Source organism: Talaromyces marneffei, chromosome 5 (assembly GCF_009556855.1).
Source record: "Talaromyces marneffei chromosome 5, complete sequence".
Classification (NCBI taxonomy): domain Eukaryota; kingdom Fungi; phylum Ascomycota; class Eurotiomycetes; order Eurotiales; family Trichocomaceae; genus Talaromyces; species Talaromyces marneffei.
In genome coordinates, this window is record NC_072352.1 from 2,038,765 (window position 1) to 2,053,809 (window position 15,045).

At 47.0% G+C, this 15,045-nt stretch overlaps 4 protein-coding genes across 4 annotated transcripts; 2 read left to right on the forward strand and 2 right to left on the reverse strand.

Annotated features, from left to right (window-relative positions):
- Positions 1–2,221: 2,221 nt before the first annotated feature.
- On the forward strand, positions 2,222–6,827 carry EYB26_007059 (uncharacterized protein; the record flags this gene model as incomplete). Its single annotated transcript, XM_054266331.1, has 6 exons — positions 2,222–3,209; positions 3,268–3,333; positions 3,389–3,562; positions 3,623–3,647; positions 3,702–4,307; positions 4,364–6,827. The coding sequence occupies 6 exons, from the start codon at positions 2,222–2,224 to the stop codon at positions 6,825–6,827; spliced, it is 4,323 nt and encodes a 1,440-aa protein (XP_054122306.1).
- Positions 6,828–7,775: 948 nt separating this feature from the next.
- Positions 7,776–8,531, forward strand: EYB26_007060 (uncharacterized protein; the record flags this gene model as incomplete). The annotated part of the gene is made up of 1 exon (XM_054266332.1): positions 7,776–8,531. One exon carries the CDS (start codon positions 7,776–7,778, stop codon positions 8,529–8,531), a length of 756 nt encoding a protein of 251 aa, XP_054122307.1.
- Positions 8,532–9,440: 909 nt separating this feature from the next.
- On the reverse strand, positions 9,441–12,512 carry EYB26_007061 (uncharacterized protein; the record flags this gene model as incomplete). Its single annotated transcript, XM_054266333.1, has 2 exons — positions 9,441–12,083; positions 12,135–12,512. The coding sequence occupies 2 exons, from the start codon at positions 12,510–12,512 to the stop codon at positions 9,441–9,443; spliced, it is 3,021 nt and encodes a 1,006-aa protein (XP_054122308.1).
- A 335-nt stretch (positions 12,513–12,847) lies between these two features.
- On the reverse strand, positions 12,848–14,241 carry EYB26_007062 (uncharacterized protein; the record flags this gene model as incomplete). Its single annotated transcript, XM_054266334.1, has 2 exons — positions 12,848–14,155; positions 14,212–14,241. The coding sequence occupies 2 exons, from the start codon at positions 14,239–14,241 to the stop codon at positions 12,848–12,850; spliced, it is 1,338 nt and encodes a 445-aa protein (XP_054122309.1).
- Positions 14,242–15,045: the final 804 nt, after the last annotated feature.

Below are 15,045 nucleotides of genomic sequence, written 5' to 3' on the forward strand. Positions count from 1 at the left end.
TGATCGAAAACATTTAAACAAATTGTTTCAACGTTACATGTAACCCACATTCCATAATCCATCGGGGAATATAGGTCCAGCTTGTGATCACTTTCCGGCAACTGCTTTAGGTAGCCTTTCGGTAGGACTGCACCTTTACCGTGCATTAGAGGATGGAATATCTTGGCTTAGAGGGGAAATGGGGCATGAATTTGAAAAGATATTGGTCCATTACTACGTATAACAATTAAAACGGCTAAATTACATGAAGAAACCTACCGGTAATTGAATAAGCTTAATATCGTCGGATGTGGAGAAATCTAATGATACGTTGTTAGTCCATCCCCCGCCGCGTGACTCTGTGATGGTTCTGCTGATGCAGGTACAAAGATGTATGTAATAGTACGCCGGGCAGATTGATTGAATATGCATATCTAATTTAAAGTAGTAACTGCCGATTTGAAGGTGCAGAAAAGTGGACTCTTCAACCCTCAGGGACATGGGTCATATGTAAATATCGAATTTAAAGCAGGAATCGCTGAAGAAAAGCATCTGATTTTGAGTTTAAAACCCCCGTATTCTGGTGCAGATCGATATGAACTTGGCCAAATAACGCTACCAAACTCCAAAACCCCGAGGGGAAACGTAGAGTTAGGGCTAGGTGGGTGATTGTTCTGGGGGTTTCCGGATCGTGGACTGTGGCTCGCGGAGTATCGGACATGATCACAAGAATCGGAATTTGTATGCAGATCCGATTATTCAAGGGAAAACACTTATTTGTAATTAAATACCAAATAGTTAACTAGTCCCTTGCCAGTATCTCATCGGTACCTAGGTAAGCGTCAGACAAATCTCGGGACGTCGTTATACATATGGTTTGTTCTTGATATATATGACTGAAATGTCGATGAAATCTTTCAAAACTTCTGACAAAGCTCTTCATTACTGGTAGTAGTCATACAATTATTGACTGCAGCCGCATGGGGTGCCAATCCTCTATTACACAGCAGTTGAATCCATGATTAATCACCTTGCCCGACTCGCTTCATCCAAAGATACCAGGAAAATCAATCCGGATTTGGAGGCTTGTCCAAGCACTAAATTTACATGGCAATCTTAGAACTTCCTGATACATTTATCAACCCGATGGTACAAAATCAAATGATTTTCGAGGATGGATGTTCACCTCAAGACAGAAAAAAACCTTAGCAACATATTATGATGCTTCATTCCAAATAACAAATATAGCATTGGTCTTTATATGACGGACGCATAGTCTTTGACATGTGTCAAATGATTTGAACCGTAGGTATTGAACCCCTTGGAAGTGCAAACCCAGTCTTATTTAAACCAAATCAACATTTTATCTCTGTAGACCACTTTGGCTTCAAATTACCGCATTGGGAAGGAGCCTCAGTGATATTAGGGTTAATTAGGGTTAAGAGTGTGCCTGTCCAGAAAGACGCCGGCGGCCTCCCCCGCAATCTAGAGAACAATTGAAATGCTGGTACTCGGTTCTTATACTAAGATTATGTGTATTGTGTTCCCTGTCCGTCTGAATATATCAGGTTCCAAAACTGGAGTTTTACAGACATTCCAGCGAGCTAATTTTGTGTAGGGTTGGCATTGTGATCGATCATGAGGGGTACCGTAAGTTTGGGGGCTAAAGTGGGGTTTCTGCTTGATCCCTTCATTGGAAAACCAGCCTATCTAACACATTTCCACTAACTAACATAACTAACTAGTTAACTAACTTACCAAAGATTGATTCCATGAAAGCCCGATGCCCTCGGAAGTGCTATCAGCTCCTACAGCCAGCAGGCTTCTAAAGACCGGCTTCTGACAATAGTTACTGCTGCGCAATCGGCTAAATTACCAATTATAAGGCGCATAGGCCTATTAAATGGGACCTATTCTGTGATCTAACCACTCTGTGGCGTGCACTCGGTAGGCGCGGAGTCCCGTGACCTATTGAATTTCCGTCTGCATTTCGAGGTCATCATAGTCATCAATCATGTGTTGCCCTTTACAACGGTCATGGAGTCAATGCAAATGATTGGGCTTTCCCGCCACGCGTGGCTGCATGTGGCGTCGACTTGATACGATAGCGGTAGTCTTGAAAGGAGTGGGGTGAGGACTGAATCTCATTTGTTCAGCCTCGCCATTGAGGCACCGTAGACTTCCATCGGATATATCCATCATACCTGAGGCCCTGTATGGGTAATGCATGGTTCAGAACAACATGGCCGTCGTACCGACACCGTTACTCAGGCCGTACGATTACACAGTGGCATGGATCTGCGCGCTTCCCATAGAAATGGCAGCCGCCGAGGCAATGCTGGATGAGAGACATCCTGCCTTACCCACCATCGCCGGCGACGACAATACCCATGTTGCAGGGAGGGTGGGCTCCCATAATGTCATTATCGCATGCCTTCCAGCTGGGGTTTATGGGACGACCTCTGCTGCCAACGTAGCATCTCAAATGCGACTCACTTTCCCGGGCATTCGGTTTGGACTGATGGTGGGAATTGCAGGGGGAGTCCCTACTGCAGACCATGATATTCGGCTCGGTGATGTCGTAGTCGGCAAACCAACCCGGGATTTCGGTGGTGTGATCCAATACGACTATGGCAAGGCTGTGAGCGGCGGCCACCTGGAACGTACAGGTGTCTTGAACAAGCCTCCAACCATGCTCCTGACAGCCGTGACGGCGCTACAATCAGCACACATTGCGAATAAAAGTCGTATTCCTGATCTAATCTCAGATTTGGCCGAGCGCCATCCGCGAATGAAGGGGAAGTTCACTTATGATAGCCGCAGAGAAGATTTGTTGTTTGAGGCACAGTATGATCATACTGACCGTGCGCCAACCTGCGATGGCTGTGATAGACATCAGTTAGTTACCCGAGCACCAAGGGACTGTAACGACCCTGTTATCCACTACGGTCTGATCGCATCCGGCAACCAGGTCATGAAGGATGGTCGGACTAGAGATCAGCTAGCCCGAGAAATGGGGATCCTGTGCTTCGAGATGGAGGCGGCCGGACTGGTGGACACATTCCCATGCCTGGTAATTCGAGGCATATGCGACTATGCTGATTCTCACAAGAATAAACAATGGCAAGAGTATGCAGCTGCGACGGCGGCGGGGTATGCAAAGGAGCTTCTTTCCATGGTCCATGCTGTTCACGTTGCAGATACACCTTCGGCCCTGACGGTCACCGACAGTATGTAGGCTATGCACAACAGACTGTAAGCTTGTCGGTTCTGACTAAATAATTCTAGTCGTTCATAATAGCAAGTCTCTGGCCAAACCGCGAGGTTCATCAACTTCGTTGACAAGACCGAATGGTGAGTGGGCATCATCCAATGCTTTCTACATATTACAGGTACTCATTCATTGCAGGCGATCTCGACGAGTCGATATTCAGGCGGATTTCCACCTACGAACATGAAAAGGTTCACCAGCGACTTGCTCACAAACGAGTTATGGGAACAGCGCAGTGGTTCTTGGACCATCCCGATTTCAAGGCATGGCTGGTGGAGAAGAAATTCTCGAGACTGTGGTGCTCCGGGAAAAGTAGGCGTGTCCCCTAGAGCTCCTTGACAGCGATCAACATTAATCTTTACTCTTGATTAGTTGGCTCTGGTAAAACGACGATAGCGTTAGCACCCCTTTGCTTCTTCTCCATGCGGTAAATAGGCTAATCGTGTCATAGGACGGCGGCCATCGATGCAGCCAAATATCGATTGTCGAAACACTCTGCTTCGACGGCCTTTTTCTACTGTGAGAGCGACCGGCCTGATGAACTTAATGGGCTATACATTCTCTCTAGTCTGATCAAGCAACTATGCGAGTATCTTCTTGCGAAAAACAGACGCTGCCCCGACAATGTGGCAGCTGCACTAAACCTCTTTTTCGGGAAGAAGCGGGTTATTCCAGACTGTGAAGATTTGAAGGAAGTTTTCTTCCAGTTATTCCACCTCATCCCAGACACGGTGTATATCATTGACGGATTCGACGCACTGAATCCAGACCAAAGTAAAGATTTATTTGAGTTCTTCAGGTCCTTGTTCTGCGGATCTGGATGCCCGCCGGAGTCACGAATGCTCGTTTTCAGCCGAGAACAGCTGCCAGGTCACACAGGCATTCCCCCATTCCTAGCTGGCGTTTGTCAAATTTCGACTACGTCCAACGTGATGCCGGATATTCACACGTACATTGATACGAGTGTCACCGATAAATTGATGAGCCGGAAGCTTACGGACGATTTAGCCTTGTTGGATGAGGTCAAACGAGTCCTCCTGGAAGAATCATCTGGAATGTAAGAAGCAAACCTTCCTCTGTTTCCTCATTATCAGCTCAAAGCTAATGAAACAGGTTTCTTTGGGTCTACTTGCAATTGGAGATTCTGTGGCAAGAGTGTTTCACGGACAATCGTATTCGATCAGCGTTGCGGGATCTTCCAACAGATCTGGAGGAGACATACCGTCGCTGTGTCCGAAGAGTGACCTTTACCAATCCCTATGCATTGCGCGTCCTCCAATGGGTGAGTTTTGCGGCGAGACCACTTCATATCGACGAATTAAAAGAGGCCGTCGCTTTTGATCTGGAGGACACGGTATGGGACGCCGGAAAGGTCCCTCAAGCCGATGTGCTCATTGGGTGCGGTGCAAATCTCGTGGCCGTCGATCCTTCTGATCAATGTGTTCGCTTTGCACATCCTTCCGTTAAAACATATCTGCAGAAGGATTCAGCAAGTTTAATTCCAGGGTACCCGAAATCTGATAAACAGGGCGAGCGCCTGTGCGGAGAATTCTGTGTTGCGTATCTGTCGTTCTCTAACTTCAACCTCGAACTTGTGAAGACGGCCAACGAGACAGAAACGGTAAAAGTGCCAAGCCCCAAGCTTCTCGCCGGCGATGCAATGGCATCTCCTTTGCTTAGATTTTTCTGGGGGCGAGGGGCAAACCCCAAACAGCCTGCCCAGGTACAATTTCGACGGATCCGAGCAGCTACCCTCCCAGATCGTTCACAATACAAATTCCTGGACTACGCAGCCACTCATTGGACCTTACAAACCAAGAAAATAACTTCCATATCTCCAGTTTGGGAAAAATTCAAGCAGCTCTCATTGAGTTTCAACGAAACCTGGAATTTCCACCCTTGGGTGGTCGGGGGCCGCTCTCAAACCTCACGCCTACATGGCCTCTTTGGATGGGCGGCTAAGAACGGGCATATTCCACTGTTGGAGTTGGCACTCACTTCCGGCCGAGACATACGGGAGATTTGTAACCTCCCGTTGGTCGATGAGCGGCTTCCTGCGCTTCATGTCGCATCAAAAATGGGGCTTACGGATGTCATCAGACTCCTTCTGTCCATGTGCCAATTGAACTTGCAGGACGAAGAAGGATATACTGCCTTACACCACGCAGCTAGTAAGGGGCATGAAGATGTTATAGTTCTACTTCTAAACTCAGGGGGCACGAAAGTAGATATCCCGTCAAAGACCCAAGTTACACCACTTTGGTTGGCTGCCAACCATGGCCACTCCGACATCGTGTGGGTTCTGACTCAAGGTCAAGCTAATATTGAGGTCACAGAGAGTTCTACGCAACGGACTCCGCTTTCACAAGCTGCTAGGAATGGCCATCGAGCTGTTGTCGAATTTCTCTTGCAGAGGGGAGCAAATCTGGAAGCAAAGGACGCCGGGGGTTGGACACCGCTATCCTGGGCCATCACGAATGAGCATCTGGACACGGTGGAACTGTTACTTGAGAGAGGCGCCAATCCTGCTTGTAAATTTCCGAACAAGGGGCCATTGTTGTTATGGGCAGCCAAGACTGGGCATGCTGCGATCACAGGCTTGCTGGCTGCAAATTCTGAGACAGACCTAAACACTACCGATGACAAGGGCCTAACAGGGTTATGGTTGGCTGTCCAAAGTCAGAACTTGGAGATCACGAAGATTCTTCTTGACCGCGGGGCAAGTCGGGAGACCCGAGATGCTGACGGCCAGACGCCTTTGCTGTGGGCAGCGAGGAATAAGCACGAGGCACTGACTAATTTACTCCTCAAGAAAGGTGCAGCTTCTCATGCTCAAGATAAGTACGAGAGAACGGCGATTTTCTGGGCTGTCGAGAATAGCCACGAGGAAATGGTCAAGTTACTCTTGGACCAATTTGGAGACTACGCGGGAAAGAACCGGCTACTCAACATTATTCCATTGCAGGCTTTACAAACGAGAACTGACGACACAGCGGACTTAGTCCTCGGCGAAACTGGAGACTCCGGGGATGAGACGCCGCTCCTGTCTGCTGTAAGAAAAAGCTACGAATTGCTGGCTCAGCGGCTTATGGAGCGTGACACCACCGTGGACCGAGAAGGTCTTCCGAGAAAGGCAGCTTTCATGTGGTCCACAGAAGAAGGGCAACAGACCCTGCTCGTGCTGCTCCTGGGAAAAAATAAAGATGATGTCGAGAAGTCGAGCTTGTCCCTCCTACGGGCTGCGAAGCAGGGTAATGGAGACTCGGCGAAACTGCTGGTTGACGAGGGCGCTGATATCCATACGAGATCTGTTTACGGGGAGACACCACTATGGTGGGCTGCAAGAAACGGGGATGCAATGCTTGTGGAATTTTTGTACAACAGGGGCGCAGATATTGAATCTAAGGATAAGTTTGGCCTCACGCCATTATCTTGGGCTGTTGAGAATAGACACTGGTCAGTTGTCGAGTTGTTGGTTGGCTGGGGTGCTAATATTCGGGCTCCCGACAAGTCCGGCCAGACACCACTCTCTAGGGCTGATGTCAAGGGAATGCGGAGTATATTACTTAAGGAATGAAGATACAAGTGATGGAGGACATTTCCTCTCGGTCTCTACTTCTGTTTTGCTTGCCTTCTTTAACGTGAAAGAAGAATAGATACCCGCTGCGTGCTGCAGGTTACGATCTCAATCAAGGAAAATGTTAACTTTCCTGTTGAGTTCATATGCCAAAGCTCGTCTTTGGAAACCCGTTCTCGCCAAAGTTCAATTTAATTAAACATGGATGAACTGTAGACCATGTTGACTTATATTACACCCTCCATGATCGCCTCAACGTTTAAGAGGAAGATACAACCTCGCCGGAATTCAGCACCTACCCCTTTACAGAGATTGGGGGCATGTAACAGAAGAGTCACTGGTGGAGGTCGGGAATGGTGTAAGAAAACTAGCTGGACAGCAGTCAAACCACCAAGCCAGATATCTGGAGAATCCCGACCCAGCCTCATTTGAAACGAAGTAGGGCCAATCTTCGCTTCGTTGATGCATTTGGGCAGACTGATTACTACAATTGATCACATCTGCTTTCGCCACAGCCGAGTCAATGCGCTCCTCAAAAGTATCCTGCCTGCTACTATCTTGGAGATTCGATGTTTCTGTCAGCTGTTCGCCGCTGTTTTGGTAAAGACACAAACATCAGCAGAGAAATGTCAAGGTTTCAGGTGAAATGACTGGAATATATATATGTAACTAAATTGCGGCATGCTCGTGGAACAAAAAGAGTTCGGCATACCCAATATCCATCTTCTGTACCAGATGATAATATGATATCATTTTTACATTTGTACACTACATAACTTGACCGCTAGTTCAGAGTTATTGTTGTTTGACCCCCTCCATACAAACAAAGGACACTCAATTCTTTCATACTACTTTCTCTCAACCCAAGAAACAATCGAAACTTTCAAATTCTGAATACTTCTCATCTTAAAACCCCATTATCTTGTACTACTTTAGATAAAGAGTATCATGGCTGATGTGGACGAGTCCCAACACTGTGCCAATTGCGCCAAAGCTAGCACAAGCGACAATGCCTTGAAACGCTGCGCAAAATGCAAAACAACATTTTATTGCTCTCGCGACTGCCAAAAGTCTCATTGGAAGACACACAAGAAAGTCTGCGCAAGTAATGCAGCGAATGCAACCAGAGAAGACCTATCGTCATCATCGACAACACCATCGACGGGGCCATCGACCACTTCTCGCCGACCGCCGCCAAAGGGCTTGACTGTCGTCATGGACAAGCCGTTCCATCAACTCAACGACAAAACATGGCTTCACAACCGACCCGAAAAGGACGTCTACAAACTTCTTATAGACTGCTACCGCCTACGAATGGAAGATGATTACAACCTCGAGGGCGAAGCCGATACGGATAGCATTTACGGCGGAGCTGCACACGGCGGTAGGGGATTTCAACGATTCCTGACGCTCGCTAAACGCCAAGGAGGCTTGCTCCCATCGTGGTGGTCAGAAGAAAAATCTTCTGAATGTATGCAGTTGGGCATGAGGAACGGATGGAGCAGCTTGGCGAGTACAGTCGAGAAAAGTGATATAGTTGAACATTATGGGGACCCGGTGATGCCGATGCAGATGCGGATGTTTGGAGAGCAAGTGTATGAACGAGGGCCAGGAGGACAACCGGGAGCCTCAATGATGAAAATGCAAATGATGATGGAGGGAGGTCAAAGTGGGATGCATTTCAATCATATGTCACTCAGGTAGAAAGTGCAGTTCAAGCTCGGCGAGTCGCGGAACATCTGGAGTTAACAGCAGTATTCCTAGAGTCAACGGTAATACCTCCACACAAGAATCTCAAGTTGAACCCCCAATTTAGAATGAGCATGAAGTGGTTAAGTACCGCTTTTGTAGTTAGGAGGGCTCTTTGTCAGTTATCCCCAGCTCTTCTGTCGGCCAACGTCCCGAAGATGGAGAGAAGTGCGATGAGTTAGATCAAACCTCTCAAGATCAACATAATTCTTCTAAATTTCCGTTGATTTAACAAATAAAGCAAAGCGCAATCTAGGGTAGTACGCAGTAGGATGGGCTTCAACATTTTGGTCAACTTTTGACCCAAAAGACCCATGTGAACTAATTTCTGATATTATGGATAGCTTTTCGATCATCGAGATAATTCTTCGATGATTATACACAGGATGAATTTCAAGGTAGGAATAAACTCAAAATGGACAGTATGATCTTCTCCTCTCTTTCAATTCCACCGATATCCTGACTCCATGCAGGATGGGTTGACAAAAGCAGCATAATCGGCCACGGCGTCCTCCTCGACTGGGCCTCATGGGCCACCCCCTCATGCAGTGGCGATTTTCTGAGGCTATTTTCATTAATGTTATATGCATGTCAAGGTCGATTTCAATGATGTGAATATAAGCGAATTCAAGTAAATAACAGCTCCTGTCAATATTATAATGCATATGTTGAGCATGTTCATTGTATCAATCACGTTTCGTAGACAAGACGAAGTTAGGGTTTGACATGCTCACGTGCCTTGATTCCTCAGGCACTTAGGTATCAATTCATTATTACATCCTTTGCAGTGATCACTTCTCATAGTCATCTCTCATACCAGGGTAATATTAGTTCTATATATCAGCCCGGTTCCTCCAGTATATTCTACTTCGGATGATTATGCTGATTAACCCTATTCATCCTTTCCGCCCAACCATTGTTCAGACTTCTTCGAACACCCAGCGTCTTACGTCCCATGGAAACACCATACCCACCAGCACTCTGGGCTGTTGATAGCTGATTCATTGTTGTTCCCATCATTGTTGTGGTTGTGTGGAACGACGAGGTGGGACGATGATTCATCGTCGTGGTAGGAGGTTTCGTATCGCTTGCAGATACAGTAGTAGCTGTTGGTATTGATGGTGTTGAGCCTTTGTCTGATTGTGGCAGCCATGTATAATTATTCGCGTCTTTGGCTGCCAGCGGGACAGGTCGTGGTGGTTTGTATGCCTGGGGTTGGATACGATAGCCTCCAGAGCTCAGTGTTTGACCATCCATCGCTGCATAATTTAAAACAGCGGGCGGGTCACAGTTGGCTTGTGATGATGGTTTTCTCTTATCGTCACTTGAGGTTTTTGTCGTGGTTTGCGGCTTCGGACTATTAATACCGAAGTAGTTTGACAATGTCCCCTGACCAGGTGGTGCGGAAGCATTCTTCCGAGTCATAGAAGATGTGGTTGTCTTCTTCTGTGTAGGGTGCATTAGCTCTTTCTGAACAGGAGGCGGTGCTGTTTCCATATGCTGTCTTGCAGTCGAAAACCCCGTTGACACTGTAGTACTCGAAATTGAATATCCAGAGGCGTTGTTCATCGTATACGAGGTGGCCGTAACAAAGCCTGGTCCTGCTTTTCCTCCTGTAGAATCTTGTGCTTGGTCATTCAGTCGACGGCGCTTAGTCCAGTGTTCCTGCGCTTGACCACGTGCGTCAAGTGATGATGATGCTGTTGATCCATCCCATCTCGTAGCTGTATCGCCAGTATAGTCGCCGTCAGGCGTCCAGAGGTCATCATTAAGACTGGGCAACCTGGCCTGTAGCCCCTTGACTATCGCCTCCTGACTCGGATGCTCACGGCCAAGAATATCCGCGATAGCGAAAATAGTCTTGTCAACAAGCTTGGGTCCTATAGCACGAAACTTGGCCTCCACTATGCTAGGAGGCAAAAAAGAGCTAGTCCTCGTCTCTTCACCATTCTTGGAATCTCGACGAGGAAGACTGAGATACAAAAGCGCCTGCGCTCGCGTCATAGCTACATATAGTAATCGTCTTTCCTCATCGCTATCTTCGGCTCTGGAATGCGGTATAATTCCCTCATAGACGGCAGCGACAAACACGACGGGCCATTCTAATCCCTTGGCTGCGTGGATCGTAGAGATGGTTACTTTTTCCTGCGGCTGATCGCCTTCTTCGGTCGTTACTTCTGTTGACAAAGCTACGTTTGCCAGAAATCGCGATAGTGCTTCTTCACCTATGTGGCCTTGATGTTGCTCCAAGCCTTCAATTTCGGGAAGGATGTCGTCTTGCTGAGAGTAAGACGTAGATGAATCGCCGGCTTGTGCTAGAAGTTCCTCCACATTCGCCCATCTGTTTTCTTCATCCAGAGGATAAGTTGCAGTAAGATATTCTCGGAATCCGAGCTTGCTGATGACGAATTCAAGTAAGACTCTAGGCGAAGACTCATCTATGCAGTCGTGTAGTTTCTGTCTCGACGCCTCAATCAGGCCAACCAACACCGACAATCCAATATTGGCAGCTTTGGAAAGACCCTTCTGGCAAGACCTACGACCTTGCGCAACATCTTTAATAAAAGTCCAAAGCGGAAGATTCGCACTTTCAGCACCTGCAGTCAGACTTTTGAGGGTTTCATCCCCAATCTTTCTCGTGGGAACATTAATAATTCGAGCCAGGGCATCATTGTTCTCTGGATGACTAATGACACGAAGATAGTCCAGAAGAAGGCGAATCTCAACTCTGTCAAAGAACCTCGACCCACCAACCATCCGATAAGGAATTCCCTGTTTTCCCAACTCAGACTCAATTTGTCGCGACAGCGCTGCTGAGCGGAGCAATATAGCAAAGTCGGACGACTTAAGCAGCTGACCCGTCAAAGTAATACACCTCTTAATCTCCATCACCATCCACTGCGCTTCCGCAGCTGCAGTAGGCAATTTCCGCAAAACTGGCATCGTACCAACTCCATGTGTCGGGTGGAGCTTCTTCACAGGTCGTGCTGTATCCTGTTCAATGACCTGCTCCGCCGAACCCAAAATCGAGCCTGAGGATCGATAATTATCCTCCAACAAAACCACAGACGTATTCGGGTATCGCCTTTGCATGCGCTCAAGATTCTTGATTTCTGCCGACCGAAACCCATAGATACTCTGGTCCGGATCGCCGACTATAGTGATCCGTTTATTCTGGGCTGCAAATAGATTCATTAACTCGTACTGAATGACATTCGTATCCTGAAACTCATCGACAAGTACAGTCTGCACATTTGATACGCAATGCGGATGTTGTCGCAAGAGATCAACACAGCGCAAGAGGAGGTCGTCATAATCGAGAAGGTTTGAGCTTGCCAATGCAGCTTCATATTCGCGATACACCTGCACGAATTCTTGTTGATCCACGCTTTTCGGGTGTCGGGCATCAATGAGGTCCTGCCAGCTGATTCCTTGCGCTTTTTGACTCGATATTCGTGACCGGGCTGGGTTGGGTTGTATATTGAGGTTCAAGCGTTTGACGATTCTCTTGCTCACCGTGAGTAGGCTATTATTGTACATCCAGGATTAACGACACACCTTGATAATAGCCAAACCATCATTACTATCCGCAATACCAAACCCCTTCTTCAGCCCAATCAAATGGCCATACGCAACCAAATACCGCCGACAGATCGAATGGAACGTCCCCAAGACAAGTTTCGAGACTACCTGATCACCAATCAAATGCGTCAACCGCTCACGCATCTCACGACTCGCCTTGATCGTGAACGTGCAGCAGATAACATCCTGAGGACGGAATGCATGTTTCGAGGATAACAGGTACGCGACGCGTGCCGTCAAGGTCTTGGTTTTGCCGGAGCCGGGGGGTGCGAGGACTTGGAGAATTGAGGATGGACTTGTGACTGCTGTTCGTTGGGCGGCGTTTAGTCCATTGAGGATTGGATCGATGTCCATTTGGACAATTCTACCGATAGAAAGATCTTGGTAGTTGTAGATTTTGAGGTTTAGATGAGAGTGGAGCACGTCACTACAGTAAACAGAGTGACCCGCGTTAATGGGTGCCCCACATGAGCTTAATTACTTCTAACTAACCCTAAGTCGTGAATTTTACCATCAACGCTTTATATTAAACAAGGATTAAATAACTATTCTGAAGCTATTTTCGTAGTCGAGACCTTTAGAGTCCTTTTTATAAGCCAGGCCAATTTCAATTGAAGCTAGTACTCTCTGATTGCCCCTAAATATATGGCAGAAGGCGCGTACCTGGGTATTCGGAGTGACAATCTTGATCATTCCACTGTCAATATCGAAGATATATTTAAGTCCAACCGGATCCGATGCATCAGTTCCAGTGGAGGCTCTCCAAGGTACTCAAAATCATCCCTTGTGTACGGCTCCAGTCCTACTTTGACTCTATTCCCATTCACTGCCCGCTGCAAATGACCAAGAGCAACAATATCCACAGCCTCATCAGTTTCAATACTGTAGGTCGTAGCAAATCCTCGACGGGGCAGCACTGGCATCAAATGAGCGCTCGAGCCTGTCGACGAGTAACCACTAGATTCAGATGTGAAGTCGACCAGGCGAGGCAGCAGTTGACTCATTGTTAGGAGTACGTGATACCATGTCCCGGCGGTTAATTTGACAATATTGAAATCAATATGTTTGATTTCTGACGCTATGGATCCATCCGCTTCGCCGAATAGTGAGAGAAGTTTGTCGGCCGAAATAGACACTGCCGATAAACTGAGTGACCGGAGATGTCGTAGAGAAGGGGGAGAGAAATCGACGGAGTCCAGGTTCAAAAGATCCATGCTGCGAATTGAGAGGTTTTCTAGGTTATTTGCCGGTGCTATCAACTGATACAGATAACGTTCATATAATTCATTTGGAAGCCCGGCATTTTCCGGTCGGATAAACCGTATCCAATTTCCTACAAGATGAGGATTAGTGCACGCATAGACGCCCAATTCAAGGTTCCGAAGCCGCTCAAGGGGCACATTCATCGTACACAATTCTGGCGATGACGAATGAAATAATCTCCCAAAGTCATGGGCAAGCGGGAAGTAGAGCGTGAGGCCTTCGAGACTCTGAAATGATAAGTCTCGAAACATTTCCACGATACTACTGACATACAATTCATTCTCCTCTACAGGAAGATCAGAATGCGGCTGCGAGAAACTGAGTGTTTTGAGGCCTTTGAACCTAGCCAGGCATTGATTGAGTAATCTTGCGAAGTCTTGCAAATACTCTTGATCTGCACCTTCTTGCGGAGAGGAATGGAACCAAAAGTCGACTGCTCGCACGTACTCGGCATATTGGCTTTTGGATACCGCTTCAAGCCGACGGAAAGCTGAACAAGAAGTGGTAGTAGTGGTTGTTGTTGTTGTAGAAGAAGAAGAAGAAGAATTTAATTTGGGTCTCACCCCAATGTGCCGGAATAGTCGGGGTGAAACGCTGTGGTAGAAAGCCTTATTAACCAGACGTAATTGGGCTAGTCTTTGGCGAGTTCTCACGCCGAGGCCTTGGTAGTTCCGAACTTTGTGTTGCCAGTGTCGAGGCCTGGTATTTTCGTCGATTTCGACGTAGAGCGTAATCTGTCGGGTTAGAATTCGTCATAACAGTCAGTACCCAAGATGCTCGAGGACCTTACGAGATCATAGATTTCCGTGGGAAGCTGCATATCTAGAATTGTCTATGCCGACTATTTGATATAAGCTATGGATTCGACTTAGCACAATTGTTGTCGCAGTAACTTCCAGATTTCTACATGATCGACAAACATCCTTTTTCAATTGCAGCGGGGTAGTACCCATCGGTATACCGTGAGGAGAAATATGTGTGAGATATGATTTTGCATCAAAGCACTGATGAAATCTAGGAAATCAAGCGTGAAAGCAAATGACAGAAGGAGACAAAAGTACGTACTGCTAGGCGTATAGGCCTGTAAACTCCGCTGAGGCTCTGTGGATAAATTAATTTCTAACAGGGCAGGCCCGTCAACTGGTGTCATTTCTCATTGCGGGGACAATACGGTAGGTCTATTTTTGAGTTCAGAAAACGCATCTTTGATTCTTTATACGTACTCAGATTAATAGGACACACATTTTATACGCTCAACTGCTTATCCTTGACTGCTAACGCCGGATTTCGGGATTCGCAAATTCCGTAGCGCCTCGACGATACTATTCCAGGGCATGGTCAGCGATGGCCACTCGTACTCGTCAGTATCCACTTGAAAAGAGAAAAGAAGAAGCCTGGAATATACGAACTCGTAGGACGGCTCGAAAATGGGGCCACAAACACGCTACAACAGAGGATGCTGCTACACACGATCGAGATCTCGATAAGTGGATAATCCTCGTATAATTAATAAGGGTATAAATTCAATCTCGAGCAAGATTGCCACCAACATACGTACATATCGCTGATAGAAAAACGATGCAATAAACCAAAACACCAATAAATGAAGATGATGAATCATGGT